Here is a 25,206-nt window from a genome sequence, read left to right on the forward strand (position 1 = left end):
AGGAGACTGAATACACGTTGTGAACGGGCCTCTTGGAAAATGAAAAAGTGAATGTCTAGATCTCATGTGTGGCACAGGCAAGACAGCGACATTGCTGAAACCACAACAATGAGGGAAGACCTTATCATCCCAAACAAAAGACAGTAATACAACTTTAATTTTCAGCTCAATTATGTAGACTGGATGCTTTTAAACCACTGATTTCCTCTGGATAATGATGGAGCAACTGTAGTTAAACAAGGTGTCTGGTTATAGAAACTTGTTTAAAAAAATAGCAGTAATTACATTTAAGATACAGCCTAGAACTAAAGGTATCTGATTTACACTTGAAATGAAGAAAGTTGAGATCTCATCACTTGTACTATCACAAGAGTGACCTATTCAAACTATATTGCTCTGATTAACAAGGATATGTGCTCAAAGTAGAGAATTTCTCATGAAGGAATCAGCAGATTTCTGATTTTTAATTCATTAGAATCTAGAGTTCCTAATCTTGTCACATTGTGAAGTTCACTTCCATTGAAAATCTATGGTAAACCTTTATGGACAGCTTTACAGGAACTCTGAAAGACACTGTATGCTCAAAAGAAGTTTAAATCCTTTCCTTTGGTTTCTAATGATAAGCACACAGAACTGAATACTCTGACATTTCAGATCATGCCATGAAGGCGGCACATTATCAGCAAATGAGAGAAACCTCAAAAGAGTATTAAAGTCCTTGCACACTGAACTTTAGGTCTCTTTTTTTAAGAGTTTGTTGCTTAGACCAGAAATAATTTGCAAAGGTGCTGTACAACTTGGTATCATCAAGAAAGAGAAAACTCAGCAGCTCAGTAATGCTCAATTTTTAAGTTTTTAAATACAAGGTTAAAGCAAGAAAGATCATTCTACAGAACACATTCAGGGACAAATTAAGCTGGTAGGTTATCAGTCAAGAAGCAACAGGACATTCAGTCAAATTACAGACATATACTCAAAGCTAAATTTGGCCTTGTAAATAGCGAAAAATAGAATCATTTGCAAAGAGATTCTGAACAAAATTATTCAACTGAAGCTCAATGGAATAAAAGCTACAATAGAATTCAGTACACACTACTGAATGTGTTAAATTGAGCACTAGAATACTTACTATAATAAAAAAGTACTATTCATGTACATAATTAAGATGCTTTCAACACATTTTTTATTAAATTTTGGTCACTAAGTAGCACAACTCTGATCAGACTGCTGTCACACAAAAAGATGATTTAACATAGTCTGACACTTTTTAGAAAACACTGAATCGCTTCAAAGTTGCAATTTACTACCTGTGTGAAAAGTACTACCTACTCAAAATACAGCATATGAAAACAAAGTAAAGCTGATGATACAAGAAAAAAAACAGTTCAACAATTTGCTACCCCACTTATTTGTATAAATTAGCACTGTGATATTCACATTAGTTTAGCAAGCAAAAGAGAATATTCAATAACTATGATGAGGGATGAAACTCAAATTTCAGAGTTCTGTTCTAAACTAAATTACAAATGAGCTATGGAAGCAACTATAAAAGCAGTACGATCGCAATAGTGAGGGTTAATTCAAGTTTCTGAAGAGCTTTGCAGTCTAAGTATAGCTTATGTTAGTAAAGTGAAAAAGAAACTCTAGAAAGCATAATATACTTATGGTTACAATCAGAATTATAACCATGCTAGCTGTTGGAATGTTAAAGATGAGCCATAAGCACACACACAACTCCACCCATAGTAAATCCACTCTAATTGCTGGTTATGAACAAGAAAATTCAGATTCAAATTGTTTATAATGCTGAAGTAATATTTCTAATACATGCTACAGAAACAACATACAGAAATATAGAAACAATACTTTAGACAGGATTTTTTTTAAAATAAAAGTTATTTAAATATTGACTAATCTAGATCAAACCAGAAGATAGCTAAAACTATCTCCTTGGGTTTTGAATATCTAGAAAGCTATCTATGTAAAAAAGAAACAAAGGATACGCAACGCATTTTGACTGGGGGAAAAAAAAGGCAAAAGCAGATAAAAGTTTCACTTATTCAGCCAAACGCAGTACAATGAAGACAAAATATTTCAGTTAGTCAGGTTTTTGGTTTTGCCTATACAAACTCGATACATTTCAAATCTGCTTTGTACTTTCAACATACCAAAGGGTTGCACCAAAAGGTCACATCACAGAAATGCAGCAGAATACAACTACTTTGTGTAGTGGATGCCTGGTTACATTGGGTCATGCAGAGTTGGTCCTAGAAAACATGGTTATATTGCTACGCTGTGCTAACCAAAGAATAGCACAGCCATACGTGTGCTGCACGACGCCTGAGACGAGAATACTGCAAGACCAAACCTATCATTGCAGAAACAGCTGCAACATCTCCCCATCACATAATTTGCAATCTGTTCTAGCTAACCCATAGCAAGACAGTTGACTATTACTGTTATGTACTGGAAAAAGTCCCCAAGCTCCCATAGCCATAGCTCTTCAAAACCAACTAATTTTGGTTTTTATACATGGGAGGCCTGGTTGTAACTCTACACACTGACAGTGTTCAGTGTAATGATAGAAGATTTTTTGCTTCAAAGTTGCTGTGGTCACAAGCAGCAAATGTTATTTTCTCTCTTAATGTTAGGACCACCATCATCTTCACTACTGAGAAGATGACAATACATCACGTTTCCCTCACTTTCTCTAAAAAGGAGATGGTAAAGAAACTAAGTGGTGTTTAGGCACAGGTCAAACTACAGACAACCTCAGGAACTGTCCCTCTCAGGATTTAAAGGACTCTTGCCAGAAATTAAGAAACCCAAGTTTTGCTCAGCTAGTTGCAAACAACTATTTGATGAGAAGCGCCAAAATCTGTGAGAGGAAGAATAAATTTTTTTAAATTAAATACATGCCCAAGTTTCCATAAGTTAGTATGATATCTATGAAGGACATGAAACAATCAGCTAGATAAGAACAAAATTTTCTTTGTTTACTGGAAGTTTCCCATACTAGCCAGAAGTAAGATAAAACTTTTTTTTTCCTGTGCTTGTTTACATGATGAAGGTAACATCTTTTAAAGAATTTCAACTCTTCAGTAGATGTAGCAGGCTATGAATTGGGCTGTGGAGATCTGAGGTCTGGTTAATTACTTTAATTAACCTGTTGCCTTACTGAGCAACAGTAATTTGTAGTCAAATCAATGGCAAACGACAAATGTGTAGAACTCCCAGATCATTGTGGTCATTTAAATTGTTCTTGTAGACTCACAAGATAAAAACACCAAAATTCAGGATCAAAAGATTTTAGTTTACAACTGCTATGGAAGTCAGATAACCCTTAAAAAAAAAAAAAGGGTTTTCTGTCAGGTGAAAAGCAATCAAGTCATCATGCAAGCTTTACAGTGATCCAATTTCAGCAAACACTTTTGATCTATTTCAGTGTTCTGTTACTAATCTACTGCTGATGAAGAAATATGCAAAATGCAGAAAAGACAATGAACAACAGACCCTTGTCCTACCTAGACAGAGACACATTACAGACCACAGCAGGTCATGGGAAAAGCAAGTCAGTTCTCAGTCTCATAATACACAAAATCATGAATTCCAAGAGCTAAAAAACCCAATGCTTTCTGCTTACCTGATATGGAACAATACTCCCATGAGCAGTACCCCAGCGTTTTGCTTCGATTTTGCAGTTAAGGTAATTAGCTGCTACATGAGTGAGACATGCAACCTGGAAATAGAGAAAAAGTAAAATAGTCAGAAAAGATGAAACTTCATTGACAATTTCTCTGAGATTTCTGTATATTTTGATGTGCTTGAGATACATAAGTTAAAATACTTATGTCTCAAAAGTATCCTTTATATACTACATACTAGGTAAACTTTTTTCATATGAAAATATTTATACTATATCTATACCACGGAAGTGCTTGCAAAGTACAACTCAATAAACTAAAAAAACAATGTGTCCTGCAACACTAGTAATGCTAGACAAACCTAACATTAATCTACCCTCAGAGATAAAGCGGTATTACCCTAAATGTTTTGCAGCATGGTCAACTACAGCAAAGAAAAAAAATCAGTGTCTTGTCCAAAGTCTAGTGGGAAGCATGATGGATTTGTGGGATAAAACTCGCCATTTCCTGAACCTCAATCCTATGCTTAACTTGCAAAGGCTTTTTCTCAGTTATAAGATTATCTTTCTGTTTTCTCCTATGCTTCTCATTTTACATGCCCAAGCTACAGAAAATACTTCTGAATTCTTCAGCTCCCCACATGCTCTGTAATATTAATTAAGTGGTAGGCCTTGATAAATCATCTGCCATCGGAAGATAAGGATAGATTTATCAAGTTATTATTCAGACACACAAAACAGAAAAAAGATTAATTTTGTGAAAAATAGAGCATGATAATTTAGTAACCATAATTTGAGGGGATAAATATATACTTTGTAGGTGCAAATACATCATAGGAAAAAGTAGTGAACATTCATGATGCAGTAACGTCTGAAAATCCATTGTTCTGTTATAATTGATAGCAGAGTCTTTATTTTCACTTCGAAAGAATACGGTGTGTGAGTATAGCTGAAGCCAAGTAGCACAATAAACCATTAGAGTTAGAATGCAAGGTTATCACTAATTCACTAGATACCATATATTTGCTTTAGACTAACTATTTGTGCCAGTCAGTACAAACGCTTACCTAAACAATAGACCATGTGACAATTTTTTGCAGTGTTATTTCCTTCATATTTCTCCCCTAGATTGAAGAAATTGCTATGATTCAAGTTTTTCCGCTATTCTGCACCTACTAATCAGTCCAATCTACATCAAAACATGCAGTAATTAACAGAGTCCACCATTCACATTCCAATATGTGAGTTATATCAGAATTTCTAGAAAAGGAATGTCATTTAATTTTCTCTTCCTTTCTTCATAGATGCCGAAAAGACATGACACTCATGTTTAAAGCAAAACTGTAAATCATGGACACAGTTATTTAGTCCTGCAGAAAACCTATGAAAATATACAGCAAACTAGAATTTAACAGTGGCCAAACACTGTATCCATATATACTAACTACAACTACAATACCTTATTCTTGAATAGTGTTGGAAAACACTTTGTAGTTGGATTTCAGCTGCAGCTTATTAGATCCTAGTGTCACTTCATTCAGCTAAAATGTTGAACAATGTCTAGTCTGTCCTGCAGTCCCCAGGAAAATCTCAGCAGTTAAGGAAATAGATCTGGGAAGTACATGGAAAGGACTTTTTCTTCTGGTTTGCAACTTTCCTCAGCACCATACAATGAAACATTCTGTTATTACAGAGAGAGTTTAAGGAGTCACAGAAGTGTGTTATTTATTAATAACACATACCCTAGACCCATCATTCCTGTTATTTTTCAGTTTGGGGTATCATTCCATAGTGATATTTTTTCTACTACAGTAAATGGCTATGCAATGATTGTGAAATATTGATTTTTAGACATTCTTCTCTATTTGTGTGTAACACCACACAGTTGTGGTATTCCACACAAATTTCACTGACTGATGAGATGCATCCACCACAATGGGCTTTTATCTTTAAATACAAAAAGAATGCCCTCTGTGATACATGTATCTAACTTTTCCCTCTTATGCAAGGAAACTCTATACCAAGTTTAACTCGGGAAGGGTATAGTGAATTAAAACCTAGTGAAACAAAAATGCTAAAATATCTATACTGAATATGATGGAGCCAAGATTTCATTCCATTTATTTGTTTACATTCTATGCTGTAAAAACAGAGTTATGAGTCTCAAATCTTTTTAACACAGTGTCGCAAATTGCTTCAGCTTTCTCAAGAAGATATCAAGGCCCCAGTTCAACATTATACATAGTCTGAAGAATAAGTCCATTTCAGTCAATTTATCTATCACTGGCTTGAATGCATATGCCTATGTACGCTGATGAAATTGGTTTAATTTTTTTTTTCCAATAAATCATGATTTATTTGGTTCCCTTTGACTTCCTTTTCTGAGTTGGATACTCTGTTCCAAGTCAAATCAGCCAGCCAAAAAGAATTAATAACAATAGTAGTACAGTATCATCATCCAAATAAACGTATATTGACCACACCAAAGTAAATACTTGAGTGCTTTGTGTTTTACGTATAAACACACTTAGCTGAGTGAACCTTGTGGCCTTTTGCCCCTTTCATAATAACTCTCTGTTGAACACAGCAGACATAAAAGATGATCCTATTTTGACTGTCCCATGAAATTGCCATAGACAGTCCCAGGACTACTGTTTTTTTCCTTTTACTCTCTTCTTGGCTTAGTTCACTCCCTTTGCTCTCTCCAAAGATTTACCCGCACTAAATAGGTACTATGCAAAAAAATCTTTCAGCGCATAGATTTTATGTCCTTAATAAAGAACACAAAGAATTTACCTACCTATATCTTATAGCTGTTAAGCAAACTACTGAAGTAGAAGCATAAAAAATTATATCCCAACTGAACATTTCTACAGGCATTATATTCCCTAGAAAAAATGTTTTTAACAAAATAAGTTTATTTCTAAAATTCCACTGTAATTCAAGACTCATTGCTAGAGAAACTTCTTGCAGTAGGAATACCTACTCAATCTATATATCTATAGTAATCAATCTCTCAAAATGAAGTTTGGGTACATCTGTATTACATATTCAGTTAAGTATTTTTACATCTATAGTTAAAACTGCTTTCATGAAACCTTATAGACACATTTCTTTCCTCCTTTAATTAACAACTAATCCTTAAAAATAACCTTTGGACTTGAAACATTAAAGCAGACATAACACGATGATGCAGACATCTCTGTATTCATTTGCTTGCAGAGACAGATCCATGCACTATAAGTGTGTATTATCAAATATCCATAGATAAGCATTTCTTCATTTCACATCAATAAAGAGAACACACACTTCAGCATTCTTTTTTCATATTACTGTTGATGGCCAAATCACATATTTGTGTTACATACATACTTAAACTAGAACAAAAAGAGAGCTGCATTAAGATCTGAAAACTTATACTCAGATTATAGTGGAATCAGACAGATGGGAAACAAGATATTAAAAGCCACAAGGTGAGCAGACAAAGAAAAGAGATAGACTTTCAAAAGATTTTTTTCAAGACAGCACATCAAGTATAATTTATTACAATGACTTTACAGAGTCAATCAATCATTTGCACACAAGTTCAACAAGTATATACGAATAACAAAAAATGGACAGGTAACTGGAAAGAGGAGAAAATAACATTTTAATTATATTCTTTCCTTTCTTCTCCTTCCAATTTTGTGTCTGCTTTGCTACCACATAACTTAAGAAGGTTTTGACTCTTAGCCAAGTCAATTTATTCTTTCCTCATTCTTTGTTTACTTTTTTTTTTTAAAGTGGGCATGTAGACTGTCTTTTAGGAACTTGGAGACACAGGCATTTTACAGCAGCATAGATAACTTATTTTACACAATACTAGGGAACTAATAACCCAAATATTAATTTAGAGCATTGTAGAAAAAGTCATACTGGAAAATTTCAGTGTCTTCTTATTGTGCAAAGGCCAATCTTCCACTTACATCATTTCCAGACTTCTGGGGACGTGGAACAAAGATCTTTACATGAGAAAAATTTGAACATAAGACCACAATCCTCATTTAATATACACTACCAAAGCTCTCTTAAAGATCACTGATCCTATGCTGGTATTTACCTAATAACTGTTGTAACTCTTCTACATCTTTTCCCCTTTCCATGTTGCAATAAATATTTTGACACTAATAAATAAACAGTCAAGTTTGATTAATTTTGCTTTTGCAGTTACCCCCATCACCTTTCTCATTTCTGTATTCGTATTGAAGCTATATATATGCACCGTGTGTATATATATATATACACTATAAATATACACCATACATACGCACTGTCGCATGCATGGGGCAACCCTCAACTCTTGCTTCTTGAGTGGGTTTTTTTCCATCTAAAAATAAACATCAAAACCAGAAGCCACCCAACCAAGAAAACCCTATTCTATTCAGAAGAAAATCCCACTCTTGCAGTTGAAGCCTAAGTCCATTTAGCCACAAGGTCTGCAGTCACCTCACTGCCACTATGAACAGTGCACGTAGGTTTTACATTATGCCCTAATCATTGACTGAACTGGCTCAGACATGGAACAGCAAGACGCAGTGTTGTTCTACCAGTTTTGAGGCAGGTAACTGTACTACAAATTCCTGCAAGAATGAACTGGGCAGCAGGAACCACAGCCTTGCACAGAGGCAAGAAAGCTGCCACAGTTCCAGGCAGCCCATTCTGGAGGGGTCAGCAGAAAGCCACAGCCTTTCCAGGAGCTGCCAACAAACATCACCTTATGTCCAGGCACGTAAGGAACTCTCATCTAGCCTAGTGTTGAGAGTTCTGCAGCAGACAAAAAAAATCAACTCAAGAGTGCCATACAGCTCTAGGCCAGGCAGACACCCCCATCCCCAAGTACACAGCAAAGCCAAGTCTACAAAGAAGAAAGATTTTAAAAATTCATCAGTGGTGTCCCTGTATCCACACAAGGCAGCAGGTCTGACCTGAATCAGAATTCTCCTGAATTCACAACTGTTGCCCCATAACACATAGTTCTTCCCTCCCCTTGAAGAGCCAGTAGTACTAGAGCAGTTTTCAGCCACTGTTTTGTAGACCAGCAAATCCCATTAATTACTTCAGAGGTCTGCAAAAGCTAAAAATAAACAAGACTACTATCACATAAGCCAATGCGTACATTGTCTACAGCCCCTTTAGAAAATGTCTTTGGTCACGTTATGAACACTGTGTTCTTGATAAAAAGTGTTTCCTTCCCAGCAACATTGGTTTCTTCTAATGTGAACCTTGAGGAAGTGATCATGTATTCACCCTTCATGAAACAAAACTCCTGGCGTTGAAGTATCAGCAAAAGGCACAAAGATAAAATTGAATCTTTAATGACAAATAACTACAGTTTTAGAACAGACCTCATATTTGGGCGTGGTTTAGAGCCTTCCAGCCAGACACTGAAGTAGGTATCCAACCCTGTCCCAGTAATTACAGGCAGCTTGTGTGACTTGCTGATTTAAGTTAGCCACTTGATCAATTAGTCCTTATCCAGATGACAGCACACAGCAAATCACAGTCACAGAAATGGTGAGCTAGGAGGTGCTTAATGAACTAGAAACAATGAAAAATAAATGCAATGATGAAAAACAAAGATAATGTATTTGAACAAAATGTCTTGAACACAGATTCTCAGAGGGGAAGAAAGCTAAAGACAGCAAAACAGACTTTAGCATACACAATTGTGGAAATACCTTTTCAGTGTGAAAACGATGGCTGAAAGCAACTTTCGCTTTATAAAAAAAATTAAATTTTAGATTACATAAACACAGAGAAACTGAAGCGTCTTCAAAAACTCAATGCATTTGCATAGCAGAGAACTGCTGAGTTCAGTGAAATGGAACACAAAAAAATGATGTAGAAATTATTTTTAGTGAGCTATTTAAAGCTTATAAAAGACCAGACCACCTCTTGATTAAGATTAAATTAGTATTAACAATATCAAAGATTTAATGCAACTAACAGATGTAGGATTTGAAATTTCATTACTACATGTGACTTAGCACACTGCTTCAGGAGGAACTAAATGTCAAATGTTTTCTTTAGTCTTCAAACTAAAAAGTACAAAACAAAACAAAAAAACCTGCACACATTCAGATGAATTTTAGGTTAAGGATCAGAAACAAAAATCCTCACCATAGAATCTACTAATCCACTAGACAGCACTAGCATGGAAGAGCAAAAGAAGATATTTCTTTTAGATGAGCTCCAGTTGAAGAAAGCAACATTTAAAAATGAAGAATAAATTACATTTTCATAATGGAAATAATATACTAATGAGCTTTTTTTGAAAGTGTAAAAACCGTAATACTATAAAATATAATATAAAAAATCCTGTTTCAGGTTCATAATAACACAGGAACAGCTCTAAGGAATCCATTGTTTTTTTAAAAAAATGTACTAAAGATATTCAGATTAAAAGAAACCCCAAGGACTCCAAAATCAGTCCATACACTCCATGCAAGATCTTGGTGCACTTATATACAAGCTTTATATATCATATGGTCCTATATTATTTTTCTATCAAACTTCTGTCTCATTTAAATAGCACATACTTATTAAATATTTGCTTTTAACCTATTTGGGAATACACAGCCCCACGACTCCACCAAATCTCCTAGAAATTCCCTACCAGCCTTTATGCACATCACAAGTTGTACACACTGCATCTTCTGCTACCCTGAGTTCCTTTCAAAAGACACTTCCCTGAAACAAGCGTGATTCTTCTGCAAAATTTCAAGTTTCCACTGCAAAGAATGAAGACACTGAGTTTCTCAGGCAGGGAAAAAAAAGAAGCCCATCAACGTATTTTCCCATAACATGGTCCTGGAAACAGATGAATCATTTTAACAGTAACTTTGAAAAACAAATCACTTTTTGGCAATTCCATGACATGGAAAATTCAGCCAAAACAGTTAAAACTTAAGCAAAGTTATAAAAAATAAAACCAGACTCTGATAACAGACATATGAAACAACCTTAATTATAAATGACACTTCAGCAAGCATTTCAGCAAGTCTCCATCTTCTGTGAGGAATGTATTTGCATGTATATACAGCCCTTCAATGTTAAATGCATTAAACTCTGCATTTTCATACATCTTTACTAAATACAGGCAAAAATCAAATTTCTTCTGCTACATTTTACACAGGTTTTTTTAAATGCTGTAACACATTTTCTTACATTATTCCTTAATTACAGCCTTTCTGATATGCATTTAATATTAAGTACAACTTCTCTGTCATTTAACTCTATATAAGGATGTCTGTTTGTATTTCATTGATTGTTTAGAAAGTAGCACAGATAAGGTCCTTAGAGTGGCTTCTATTCATTCAAAGAACTGCAAGCATACTTGGAAAATACAGAACACTTTGAGTTCAAAAACAGTGGCTAAATTTGATAGCTGAGAATAAACAGAGCAAAAACATATAAATAAAATCCAGACAGATTCTGCTCATATAAAAATCAATTACCTGTGAGGACAGGCATCAGAATAACTATAGCAATTTCTTTTTCATTTATAACAAGTGAGTATCCAGAGGCTCCAATTCAGATGCCGTATAAACTTCATAAAGAATTCTATTGTTTTATTTAATAAGTAATAAGGATGTGTTTCTATGCAAAGCTGCTGACTTCCAAATGAAGCTTTTCATTTTTGATCTCATGATTAGAAACAGTACCACTTACAACAAAAATATGCATGCACCTAATGATTTACAGCACTTATCTTTTTGTCTCCACATTTATCAGCATTAATACTTGCACAGAAAAAAGAAACTTAAGTATGATTGCCTCCTCCTGACAATGTCATTTTCATTTTGCCTGTGGAGAACTGTCCCTCCACAAAACCCAATTTCAACAGTTTGTGCTGTAGCAGTGCAAACAGGTAGATCTTTAGGGTTTTTTTATTTGATACATAGGAGGCACATATGGAAATGAGCCATGGCGACTTGGTTGGGTGAAAAATGTGCAAATATTACACCACTACTATAACAGCCAAATCTCCTTTGGTCCTGACAGTATTACCACAGTAGAACAACACTGGCATTAGCTGTAATACTGAAAGATTTCTGGACACGGCCCATCCAATACTTACACACTAATGCACTACAGGGATGACACAAAAACAAAGCCATGCAATTGAATGAAACGTTTGAAATAGGTTGTTTCTCTCACAATACATGAGATTAAACTGCAGAGGCACAGAAATTAAATGAACACCCACCATTCAGTCATCCACAATGCTTTTTTTGAGCACTTTAATGCTGTCCACAATGCAGATGTAGTTCATCTACTTAACTGTTAAACAGCATAGAAGTCAGAGAAACGTGATCCAAAGTTCCACTTGATTTGAGAAATAAATGGCTTGGTATTATCAATGAGTCTGGAGTCAAACTATAGCACTTCTGTCTGATAATGTGTTTTGAACAGTGACAACAGATTTGTAAATGATTCTCTGAAGAAGGAATAGATCCACAAAAATATTTAAATAGTACCAAAAAACTCCCACCAAAATGTCATATTACAGAATAAGTGTGAATGAAGTTACAAAATAACTTCACACAATTTTTTCATCACAGACTTCTACTAAAAATATTCATTTCAAAGAAGGCAAAGCTTTTTTACAAATACCTGGAGTCTGACTTCTAGATAGTTTAATGGACACCTGGTTTTGAAGTCCTAAAACAGAGTCTCAATACTTTCTTTTTATAGTTCTCACCATAATAGACATACCTAATGAATTATCCAGCCTAATCAGATGTCACTACTCTAAATAAAGTTTGCAATTTAATTGATTAGCCAGAGTAATACAGTTCCTGAATAACGCAAACATGGAGAAACAGAGTTATGGCAGCAGAACTCCATCAGACCAAAAAAGAAGTCACTAGTCCAAAATCATTTCAGCATCATCCTTTACTTTACCTTCTTTATACATTATAATCTACAAAGAAATTCCAGTCAGAGCTATCCGAGGTGATCAAACCAAGCAATGATAAAACATTAGCTAATGTTCCATCAGCATATCCAAAAATGACATATTTGTTAAAGTTTATTAAATTTCCAGGGGTTCAACAGCACACAGAAATCTATTGTTTTGCTAACTTAAAATTTTCCATGACATAAAATTGAAACTTCTTCCATCAAGTTACAGCCCTTTACCTTGCTGTTTATATTAATAAATAGCACATAAGATGTTGAAAGTCCCTACCCAAATGTAACCAATTCACAGAAATCACTTCTGTAGGCTTCCACAAACTTAGCAGGAGCGGTGAGCTTTTGGGATACATTAGAAGTGCTTATTCTGCAATAATGGTTTATATTATTAAATAGTTGTTTAAATCATTCCCTACTTTTGAACTACCCATGTTATCCTCCCTTCTCCTAATACTCACCATGATCCTGAAATATGATCTGCTGGTAAGAAACTAAAATAAACATCTTGATTACATTTCCAGAATTACACCCTTATTAAAAAAATCATCTGAATAATAAACTCATTAAAAGACATTTCTTTGTCTTCAAACTCTCTCCCTCCAGAGAGCCATTTTTATTTTTTCTGTGTATTAAAGTGGCATACTTTTTCTATGTCCTTCCTAGTCTTTCTCTAATTGATGACAGAGGTAGCTCAACACAAGAAAATGAAGCTGCAACGCATTCGGGTTTAGTTTCACTAGTACAAGAACAATAGTAGCAAAGACAAAAAGGCACAAAATTTACTGTCAGATAGCAGCTAAAGGATTTCTTTGTAATCTTGGTATGTACCCTGTTTACAGAGCAAAGAAAGCCAGTAAACAAATGGAAGATCCAGTTGGAGTATGATCTACCACTGACTTTTAACATATCCAATCATCAGAAATCACAACACACATTCCACAAAGGCCAATATTAAATTGAATTACTGTAACGCTAGCATGGTCTTCTGGTCTATTCAATAAAATTCTGGCTACTTAGAAACCCGAGGGATAAGTTCTGTTCTTAGTTATACTAATGTCCTCAATGGAAATCATCAAGAACAGTAGCCAAGAGAAGTGTTTGATACACAGTATATATTTAAAGAAATGTTCACATTAATTCAGATTTTATTATCTTTCCATATCAGAACTATGCACTTTCTTATCATGAGGGCGATTAAGAATACAAAGTTTTGCAAAGACGACATCTTATAAGCCTGCAAAAAAGAACTGCTTATTCAAACCATCCCTAAAACAAGAAAACTAGCCGGCCTCCAAAATCACCAGCAGCGATGATGTCTAAAAATGCATATTTTCTTTCTGTACTCAGTAAACTCTCAACTCTGCCACCAAGCAGAGAAGCAACAAGATACAGTCAAGATACCTGAACAGTATTTGAGTTCCAAGATTGCTATTTCTCAGACAACTGACTGTTCAGGGGTCCTGTGATGCCTGCCACACACATCCTACAAGCATTATGTAATTGTAACCAGTTTCACCTACACTTCATAATTGGTAAAAGACGTGTCACAAAAGTCCTGAATAAACAGCACTAAAAGCACCTGAAATACATAAGACTTAAACACAATCATCTTGGGGAAAAGTGATCCAGAAACAAAAACTAATAGTTTCTAAGCCTCACCATTGTCTCCGTAAACTAACTGCCAAACTAAAGCACATAAATGGAATATAGAAAATTAATTATACCAATTTTCTAGGTTTTGCTAGGGTCAGTTTAAAATTTTGAGAAGATTAAGAGTTTGCTATGGCAAATACAAACTAAACTATAGTAATCAGAAGCAGAGAAGCATCTGATGAACAATCAGATAATACAAACAATATTAACCACACTCTCCTGCCTGTTGAATCTGGGAAAAAAATACACTCCAAAATTACCGAAATGTTAAATGTAAAATACATCTTGCAGATTTTCAATCCAACAGAAACCAACTTATTACAGTATTTGTTGGAGCCTGGTTGTAATTAAATGCAGGAAGGATATTAAAACTTCCAAGAGATTTTTTTTTTTAAGCCACAACAGAAGAAAAGGCACAATTGCATAATTGGAACCAAATCCAAAACCCACTTCCTTCTTATTTACTAGCATCATCTAAAGGACGCTATTTAGATGCTGACGCTAAAAGGTCTGGAGCTGACAACTGTAAATCATCTAAAAGTCAAAAATTTCAAAGGAATTGTATGACATGGGTTAAAAGTTTATAGATGAGAGATACAGAAAGTTGTTGCTCACTGCAAAACCACATCCTAGCGGTCAGTCATATCTCTCTTGTCAATAAAGTCCTAGAATCCTGCTTTATTGGAGGGGAAATCTTCTTTGGCAGTAATAAGTCACTAAAAAGCTATAGGTCAAAAATGTTTGATATACATAATTTGAAAGAAAGATTTCTATTTTTTTTTTAAGATATGCTAAAAGTAACATTTCTTTAGAGAACAAGATTTCACTTATCATTTGGTTCTACACAGACCAGTTAAATACTAAATAAACTTGCCAGTCAGTGGGGTCTTTCCCTAAAAATCTTCAGATTGTTTCATTGGCAGTTGAATTCAGTTCAAGCTCTGTGTCATTAGCATAACTGTGCAGGAAATTAACATAAAAAGTATCTTCCCTTCCTTCCCCGCCCTCCCTCAAAAAAAAATCCTCTTGCATTTCTCTAAGGCATGCGGAGAAGTGATAGCACAGACCTAGATGGACATGGACATGCTAAGGAACTGAAATAAAATAAATCAAGCATCTTTTCAGGGATTTCCAATTACTGAAGTACTTTAATCCCTGGGGTTTTTTTCCTTTCTGACTTATTCACTCATCAATACAGCTCAATGAAGATGAATGCACAGACCAGCTTCGCAATTCTCAGCTCAGATGAAGGGATGTACAAAAGGTACAAGCATGCTTTTGTATTAGCTCAGTGCACGGAATACTGACAAAAGCCAAAAGTTTCATACACATCTCTGCTGTTGTAACACTATTAATAGGAGGACAGTTAGTTCAGTAGTACCTTTGTTTCAGACGTATTAAAAATTATTCTTTCTTTCTCATTAAAAATTACTACACTCCAGTGAAACTTACACTGAAGGAAAAGTTATCATGATGTATCTGTGTGACCTCTAGATCTCACCATTAATCAACTGCAACAAGAATCTAACAAAGTACAATTCTAAAACTTTCGATTACTTATTGTTTTGGCAGCATCAGTGAGAGACTTCAGAAGGCCATCCTTTTCAAACATTCATCACATGAGGAAGAACTAGCTTTAGCTATCTCAGCTTAGTATGTAAAACCATAATCCCTTTGAAAGAACAGATCTTTCAAGGACCTGATCACATCACGGTAATAACATAACTTTCCTTTAACAAAAAAAAAGTTACCACTGGAACTACTGCAAGAGCAGTATCTTTTTTTACATTTTTTTAGATTTGTGCTGCTCTTTTTTCTACAACTCACCTTTAAAGACTTACACGTAACCACCAGTTTTGCAAAAAGAAAGAAAACGGATCATGAAAACTAGATGTTCTCAAAGAGATTCAGCTGTCAGTAATGTTTTTTCTTTATTCATTTTGACATGCTTTTTAATGGTATTGATCACATATGTTTATTTTTGGTACCCCAGCACCTCCTCCATAAATACTTTTTGCAATTTAATAAATGCTCTCATTACAGTCTTGTGCCAACATCCTAAAGTTGATTTGGACTGTAGCAATAGCGTTACCTAAAACAAAACAGTTGTTTTCTGAATAACAGCTTACGCTCATACTCTATTCCAAAATACCAACTTGTTTCAGTTTAATTTACCCAACTCTGAAGCAAAACCTAACTTCAAGTCTTCCTACTTTCAGCTTTTCATAAAATATGAAATAATAATCAAGAAGACTCCATTGGAAAAAGCAAAAAAAACACGGAACAAGGAATCAAAAAATAACAGAATTACTCTGAAAATTAGTAGAAATTACTGGAAGTCCTTTTAATAGAATTAGAAATTTAAAAGACGAAGGAGAAGCTTCCATTATATAAAACACTATGAGATACCTTAAACAAAGAAATATTCTTCCATATATATACAAAATATTTAATAAGAGTTTAACACATGTTTAAAATATTTTTCTAAACTGCTTATTACATTTTCTAAATACAGACACAAGATTTACAAATATACATAAGTATGATGAAGAGTTCAGTCCTTACTAATATTTCTTAAATAAATGAAAAATTCTTTGTTGGTTTAAGCAAGGACTTCCTCTCCATTCCAGATCTGATTTCAGTAGGTATTTAAACAAGGGCAGTATGTATTAAAACAAGAGCAACCTCATTAATCTCAATCATTACTATCATAAAGTGATATAGGTGGGAAGGAACCCTTTGGAGGCCACCTAGGTCACCCTCCTGCTCACACCAAGGCCAACTTGTAGCACAATGGGTGCTCTATCATCTCTCACCTTGTACTGACAGGTATAATGTGAAGAAAAAGGCAATCAAATAAGGACAAAAATAACAGAGCACTGTCGTTGCTCTGATTACTACTGCACACAGTTTGGATGTGCTTTTGAAAACATACACAAAATTCCTATGCCATATACACCCAGTCGCTACCACCAGATATCTAGATCAGCAAGACAATGTATCATCCAATCATACGTGGTTCATACCAACGTCATGATGAATGACCAATGTTTTGGTGAATGATAAATCATGACATCAATGGTGTTTAAATGTTCAAAGATATTTTAAAGTTCTCATTATTGATGGTATACTTTTCAATATCAAAACATCTTTGTCTTTACAATTTTGATGAGATTTCTTTTTAACGTGCCTAAAAGAAAGTGTTGTATTTTTAATCCTACTTTATTGTTTAATTCCCAGAGCCAAAAGGCAGACCTCCTAGATTACATCACATTGACCCTTGAGTGATACTCAATTACTTGGATGATTTTGCAGAAATCATTCAGTCACTCTGGTAGTAATATTACCAAGTGCCAATGCCTCCCTTCCAACGGTGGTTTCACCATTCATGCTTGTCTATCTCAAATTATCTACTACAACTGTTACTTAGAATCTCATGGATATTATAAACCTTAACTCCTGTTTTCAAAGAACATGGAGGTCCTTTCTAAAAAAGTGAAAACAAAACATACTGCAGTCGTAACTATAACTATGTCATAAAATGTTCACTACCAGAGTTGCAGATTAAGGAAACCATCACTAAATATCATTAGTGGCATTACTATTATCGTCATTAGTTGTACTAACTGATTTGCATTAACTTATGTCAAAAGGGTATTCTTTGGTTCCAGCATCTACTCAAGTAAAAAAAAAATTTTTTTATACTCTTACCTGAGATGACAAGAGGTTGCAGTCAATGTGCAGTCCTTTCCCCGTCTTATATCTCTGAAGTAAACCAGCCATAATTGCTCCATAGGTATACAACCCAGTAGCAAGATCAGTCATGGCTACCCCTGGTCTAACTGGCTCACCATCCTGAAGAAAAACAAGAAAACACGTGCATGTTGAAAGGCGGAACCATATTACTGTGTTCTTTTCACTCTTTTTCTCCCTCCTCTTCCAGCCTTCCCCTAGTCAAACCTCAGGTACACACACTCCAGTACACATGCTCCAGGCTTCTAGTGGGAAAAGAAAAGCAACTTTGTTTTGTTTACACACGTGCACAGTAAACACATAAACGCAAGCAAATTCTTGACATTCTGAACAATAATCACTGCAAAGTTGTTGGCTCAAATATCTTTTTTCAGTATGTCATCTCTTTTTCTGGAATCAAAGGAAGAATCTACATTTTACATCATGTGTTGCAGAACTTCCCTAACTGTTGGCAGGAAATACAGCCCCTCTAGAATTAACGGCAAAATGAATTTCTAATTTCAATCAAGGTAAGCTTTACTACAGAAACTTAAAAGTGCTTCTTCTAAGACATTCTCCACTTCCTCCTCCAAAATGTTTGAGGTCAGACGCTCAGATTCTGAGGGCAATTGCTTGCCCTGAAGTACAGTCCACAAACAGCAGTGCAAATCTAGTGAGACGGTTTCAGAGTTTCAGCACCTAAGTAAGACTGTCATTAACCAACTTAAAATCAGTACAATTGATAAATAATAACTTTTTATAAAGTTGCCATTAATACCTTTAAACTAATTAAGAACAAATTAAACAAAATTCAATTTATGGAATTAATTTAACTTGTCATGTCTAAACTGCTAAATGTAATTTTACTTTATGATTGCCAGAGAATCGTGTTTACTGATAACTGTTTACAAAGGCTTTTAGTGGTAGGACTGGGTATATGGCAATGGGTATAAACTGGAGAAGGGTAGATTTAGACTAGACATAAAGAGGAATTTCTTCACGATGAGAGTGGTGAGGCACTGGCACAGGTTGCCCAGGGAAGCTGTGGATGCCCCATCCCTGGAGGTGTTCAAGGCCAGGCTGGATGGGGCCTTGGGCAGCCTGATCTGGTGGGAGGTGTCCCTGCCTATGGCAGGGGGGTTGGAACTAGATGCTCCTTAAGGTCTCTTCCAACCCAAACTATTCTATGATTCTCTTTTAAAAAGTGTGCCTTGGCTTCACATAAAAAAAATTAAAACCTGTCTTCCCCATGTTTTTGTTCTTTTGCACTCCAAAAGGATTTACGTAAGTCTGATATAAGCTAAAATTATTGTAACAAAAATGATATCATATCACATTATCAATTGCATTATTAGGTCAATTCTGGAATAAAAGACTGTAGTATAATATTTTCTACGTAAGATGGAAAACACTGCTTTTTATTCATATAATAAAAGGGACTAAACAAAATTGTAAAGTCTGTATCAAATATGACAAACTTGTTAAAAAAAAATCTCACTGTCATTCAAACTGCAGTAAGGATTAATCTGTGATCCTCTATAGCTGAGATATTAAAAATGACTTATAAACTGCACATCCTTCAGGTAAACAATGCTTTAGGAAGTTCTGGGTTTTTTTGAAGAATCTCTTATTTCTTCCTTTTCCACACTCTACACTTAACTACTTCAGTTTCTCAAAGGAAAAGACAGCTCCGAGTTTGCATCCATTTATGACTCTCTTTGTACTCAGCTCTGAGGGAAAACAAGAAAGAAGTTCTTTATTCTTATACACTTTGGCCTACTGAGAAAATTAACTGGTAGGTGAGAAGGTTTTTTCCCCCCAGAGCTATCACTGAGAAACATAAATTGAAAAAAAAATAACATTTCCTACACTATCTGCTTTAAATTTGTTAAACTACATTTTTTTCATTACAGCCAAGATGCTGGGATGAGAAGAAATCTGAAAGACAAGATTTTAGACACAGATGTGCAGCAACATTCTCAGTTTAAAAACACTTCCCAGTGTTTTCAAAATGTCATTTATTTCAACCCTGATGGAAAAAAACAGACTTTGAAGCTACAAAAACCATATCTATTTTAACAGATTGTCATACATGAATTCATCACCTAAGCCTCAACTCCAGCACCTGCCTCATCAAGCACTAAACTCCCTAACATTTTAAAACATGTGCTTCTTTTGCCTCAGTAAAAAGTTCACCATTATTTCTAAAAATACGTCCACAATTTCCCCTTACAGAACACTCCTACAAACTTTCATACATGCACTATACTGCTATGTTCTTTTTAACATGTTGGTTTTACTTCACCCTAACACTCCACAATTTATAATTCTGAAAGAGTCCTCAAAAACTCTACTCATCCTTAGTCCCTCTACCGAGACCCATGAGCAGGTACTATCTTTTGCCCTTTTAATCAGCTTCTAACCTCCATCCACGCCATAAACCAGCTTTCCTGTGACAGGATGCACAGCTGAAATTTCACAGAGTGAAATGGATTCACTCTGGTTTTCATCCTGCAGAATAAGGGATATGAAGCTGCTTTACATGAAGGATAAAGCTACTCGCATACAGAAATACCTTCCTTTATTGGTAAAATCTGTTATCACAGATGCAGCTGCTGACAGCACAGCAGTACTTTAGCGTGGCTAGTGTTACACTAGCTACCTGAGCAAAGGATCAATACAGTAGTAGCTTTTATTCAAGCAAAGCATTTTAAAATAACAGCCACCACCACCTTTGAAAGCCCCAAGTGATATTACCGTTCTGGTAGAAAGACAAAATGTAGCTCTTCAAGGACAAAGTGCTTTAATCAAACAAAGCTGCCATCCAGTCTGAAGTGCTGGGTTGAGCCATAATGAGGGGCAGCACTAGGACATGGCATTTGTTTATCTGGAAAGATGAAGATACACTCCAGTAAAACAGACCTTTTCTTCCACCACTGTGCTTTGCTATTGCTCAATCTGACTACTAGTTCACACTTTTACTCCCAAGTTTTGCTGTTTGCTAAATTCCTTACAATTTGTCAACACTTTCTGGTCTAGAACACGTTTTGGAAGCTTCCATTTCTGAATCTCTTTATTGCCCTTTGACATAATTTCTCTTCCCAAATTTACATCAGCGTTATAAAAATGATATATTACAAGTGGAAATTGTTCTGAAATGACATGTGTAATAAAAGTATTCTAAGTTCAGTAGTCTTTATGGTTAGGAAATAGCTGCTGAAGCTATTATGAACCAGCAATAGGTATGTTTTTCAACAGCTCTGAGACATATACCATGTCTACTCTTCTGCTGCAGTTTGTTTGGTTTTAAGCTGAAGAATGGCCCCTCTGGTACTGCAGATCCCAATCACGTCTTGCTGTCTCATGTTCAGTAAAACAAAAACATTTCTTCAGTAAGAAAGAATGCTTACCGAGTAGACTGTACCATCATAAATATACCTAGAATATCAAAAATTATGTACAATAATCTAGTTGGAGATTGAAGGGGATTTGTATCCAAATTATTTAATTCACTCCAAGTTATTGCCTTAATAATTTTCATCAAAAGAACATTCATCTGGCACTGACGTGTCTGAATATGTTAAGTAAAAGCTTTTTGTTCATCAAATATGAAACCTGAATGCAGTGTTTAACCAGGATACATCTATAAATTATGTTGTCCAGGACAATAAAAGTATCATCAATGTAAACTCTGCCCTTTGAGCATATTTTAATTTATGTAAAGAAAAACTGACTGTGGCCCAAAGCATCTGTTTTCATTCAAAATCAGTGTGTGGTACAGACTTACACAAAACAGATTCCTCACTATTGTTTGTAGATTTTTATAAACACACTAGAATTTCCAATATCACAGGTGTCGTACATTGCTAATACAGAGGTAATCAAGTGCATGTGTAAGAGCTTAAATTCCATGCAGGTTTCTGCACATGAAAACATGGTTTAAAGAAAGCATTCAACTATAGACTGAATGAGTTTCATACAATCAGAAGAAAACAACACTAGCACAAAGGCAGTTGTTTGCACCTGTAACTTTGCAGTATTATAGAAGCTATAGTTTGATTTCAGAACTTTGCTCAGGGGAATTTCCTTTTTCAAAGGAATTAGCATTCAGTCATTTTGGTAACAACTAGCAAAAAAAAAAAAAAAAAAAGAAAAGTCATTCAGAATTTCTTTATGCAGGAATCTTCTCTCAGATCTTAAAAATCAGATGTATAAAGAATACGATCTTGTCTCTCTTTCAAGAGGTTTATACTGTGTGCCAAATTCGATATTCTGTATCTTTGGTGCATTCCACATTCGTATTAAACTATCTTTATCTTCTTAATAAAAAGATAACTTGCATGAAATACATATATTTTCTACTGTGATCTTTCTATTGCTTCAAAAATTGTTACACAAAATATAAAGTATTGAAGAAAATGAATACTACGTATGCGACGGACTTAACGAAGGTTTAAGTTTTCTCAAAATCCTGTGCTGGTAATGCATTGCTTTTATGGCTTAATATTAAGACTTGACTGACTGGAGGCATGGCCTCAATACCTGATAAAGTTATGTGATCTGCAACAGTAAACTGCTGAGACATGCAATCAGTAGCCAGGTGGTTGAAACAAACTAAAATTCACAACATGTAATTTCTCTAAGATAAACAGGAATATACCTTGCTATTAGTTCTATCCATTTTACAAATGTCAGATACAGAACATAATTTTAGTATCCTATTATTAAAATGCTTTGTGAAGAGCTGTATATACGTACTAACATACTTCAAAATTAAGCAGTTTGGTGATGTATGTAGATGTTTTGTTGTTGCTGCTGAAATGCATTATAATCTGTTTACTGCATCAACTCGTACCTCTAAGACCATCCTGCAAGTACAGTCAATGGCTTGTTTACTGAAGGGAAATTTCCACAGACCGCTGTTATACCAATGTTATGCTGATCTTATATTGTCTTACAGCTACCGTAAGACAATATAAAACCAACATCTTCTGTTATAGCTTTTTTTTTTTCTTTCCAGTTCAAAAAACTGGTATTTTTAATTTTATTTAAGAAACAAACATACTCTAGTTCACTAGGGTAAGCTTCAAATGATCACGTCACTATTAGAATATGAATTCCATGTTACCTGGTCAACAAATAATTCAAGGTTTTTCGTACTGTTTCTCTCTATTAAAATGAGTAAAATTTTTTTCTTCTTTATTTTGGCCACTTTTCTACATGCTGAGTGAAATAGGGTTTTATACTTTCTTCAAAGTTAGTTTTGTGGAATTTTAAACACAGCCCAGTCATGTGAATATAAATGTATAACATGGAATATTTGACTATTAATAACAAATTGTTATTTTAAAGTAACTTTCAAACAAGCATACAATAAGATTTTTAAAGCCACTTGAGTGGCTTTCACTACAAAAATGAAAGGCACTTTTGCTTCCTTGGAGTCACTGACCACTTAAGTCTTTGAAACAAAACTATCTCTATACACATCAGAAAATCGTTTTGAGAAACTGATGAAATATATGACCAACCTCAAATAAAGAAAAATGAGAAGAAAGTTTTAGTATGTTTATTTTAATCATGCAAGAGAATGACTAAGCTTGAATGAGTTGTTAAAAGCCCCCAGAGGATAGAGAAATCTATTACTAACAATGATTAAATGATTCCTATGATTACATTGCCCCAAGTCCTGGTGAGGTGATGTGAGCATCTGGATTTCCAGTGTAGATCTTCACACAACCTTTTAATAAAATCCATCTTCATAACGGCCACTGAGGAATATAACTCTCGTAATACAACTTACATCCAATTATTCAGTATAACACTTGTATTTTCTGTCAATTATACAGCAATGAAAAGCTTTACAGAAGTCCTGGCTTTTTAATTTTTCAACATACTTTCCTTTATTCATGTGGCACTAACATCTGCCCCTTTCTAACAGTTTAGGTTTCCATTTAATTTTGTTTGGTTTATTTTGAGGTGTGCATGATATTTCTGACACGGTATTGAAAGTACTAGTCTTCATTTACATTCTGACCCTGGTGTATGAAGAAAATTACTTACACTGCAGTTCCTGTGATCAGTCATTGCTTAGTGTATATGTGCATAATTGAAGAGAAGTACCTGTAAAGATTGGACTCAAATTCATATCTTCTCATCTTATAAGATGGACATCCTATGAGTATGTACCATTAATATGGTGGCAATGGACACACAGTCTTTGGACACTAAGCATGAGATTCTTCAGCTTCCTCAGTCAAACAACGCTCGAATTTTTTTTATTATTATTATTTCTTTTTTTACAGACGGGTAATAATAACTGCCACAAGCACAGAGTTCTGATGTTTGCCATTGTTCCCAGCAGAAAACAAGTTGATTGGCAGAACATCAATTCTACAGTAGAGTTATATCTAGATCATGCATAGTTAGCTTTCAACAGCCTATTTGAACATGAATATCTGACACTAAGTACAGAAACTTGAAGAACCCTTTGTTTATCTAGGGCATTCATGTGTCATATTCTGAAGATCTGCACTACTGCTTCTGGAGTATCAAAAGCACCACCACAGAAGACTGCCTACTGTTTATGACACATAGAAGAGACTTGTAACACCACCTCACGTGGGAAGTGACATGTGGAGACCACGTTCCCTGCAACTGCAGGCGGTTCGAGACAGTTTAAGTAAACGCCTATTTGACCAGCATTTGTCTGAGGTGACGACACTTTCTATGTATCCCTGGAATCCAGGTAACTAAACTACCTCTGCAGTGCTTCCTGTCCTACTACCACTCCCAAACAACCTGGATATCAGTAGAAATAGCAGCACAAAAAGCTTTTCCAGAATGACTAGTGGCATCTCTGCTTATTTTCAGGTGACATGATTGAAAAGAGTTTGTCTGTTATGTGGATGGCTACATAACTCCTCCTATTAAAGAGGGAATATTGATATCAAAGCATGAGTGAGACTTCCCACACATAGTTATGATTCTATTATCCAGCTGTCAACAACGTGTCTATTAAGAAGTTAGCATAAATTACCAATTTATTCACCAGAGATTCAGAATACCGTTTTTTTTTCCATTTTCTGTTTCTCAGGCATTGACTTTGCAAGCCTGGAGTGAGATACTTGAAGGATGTAAACAGTATCATTTTCCTAGATTTTCCTAGAGATAAGACCTCTTGTTGGACTCAGGAGGGCGTGTATAACAGTTGTGTTAGCATA

At 35.0% G+C, this 25,206-nt stretch overlaps 1 protein-coding gene across 8 annotated transcripts in view; it reads right to left on the reverse strand.

Annotated features, from left to right (window-relative positions):
- The window catches only part of SUGCT (succinyl-CoA:glutarate-CoA transferase), a 329,484-nt gene that overhangs the window by 265,161 nt on the left and 39,117 nt on the right, over nt 1-25,206 (reverse strand). For all 8 annotated transcript variants that reach the window (XR_008448763.1, XM_054059901.1, XM_054059902.1 and 5 more), the window contains exons 8-9: nt 17,966-18,109; nt 3,644-3,739 (exon numbers count right to left, since the gene is read on the reverse strand). Coding sequence is in view for 7 of the 8 variants with exons in the window: in XM_054059901.1 (XP_053915876.1) it covers nt 3,644-3,739; nt 17,966-18,109 (240 nt within the window). In the remaining variant the exon portion in view is untranslated. The remainder of the gene's footprint in view (nt 1-3,643; nt 3,740-17,965; nt 18,110-25,206) is intronic.

The sequence above is a fragment of the Cuculus canorus genome, chromosome 2 (genome assembly GCF_017976375.1).
Source record: "Cuculus canorus isolate bCucCan1 chromosome 2, bCucCan1.pri, whole genome shotgun sequence".
NCBI classification, from domain to species: Eukaryota; Metazoa; Chordata; class Aves; order Cuculiformes; family Cuculidae; genus Cuculus; species Cuculus canorus.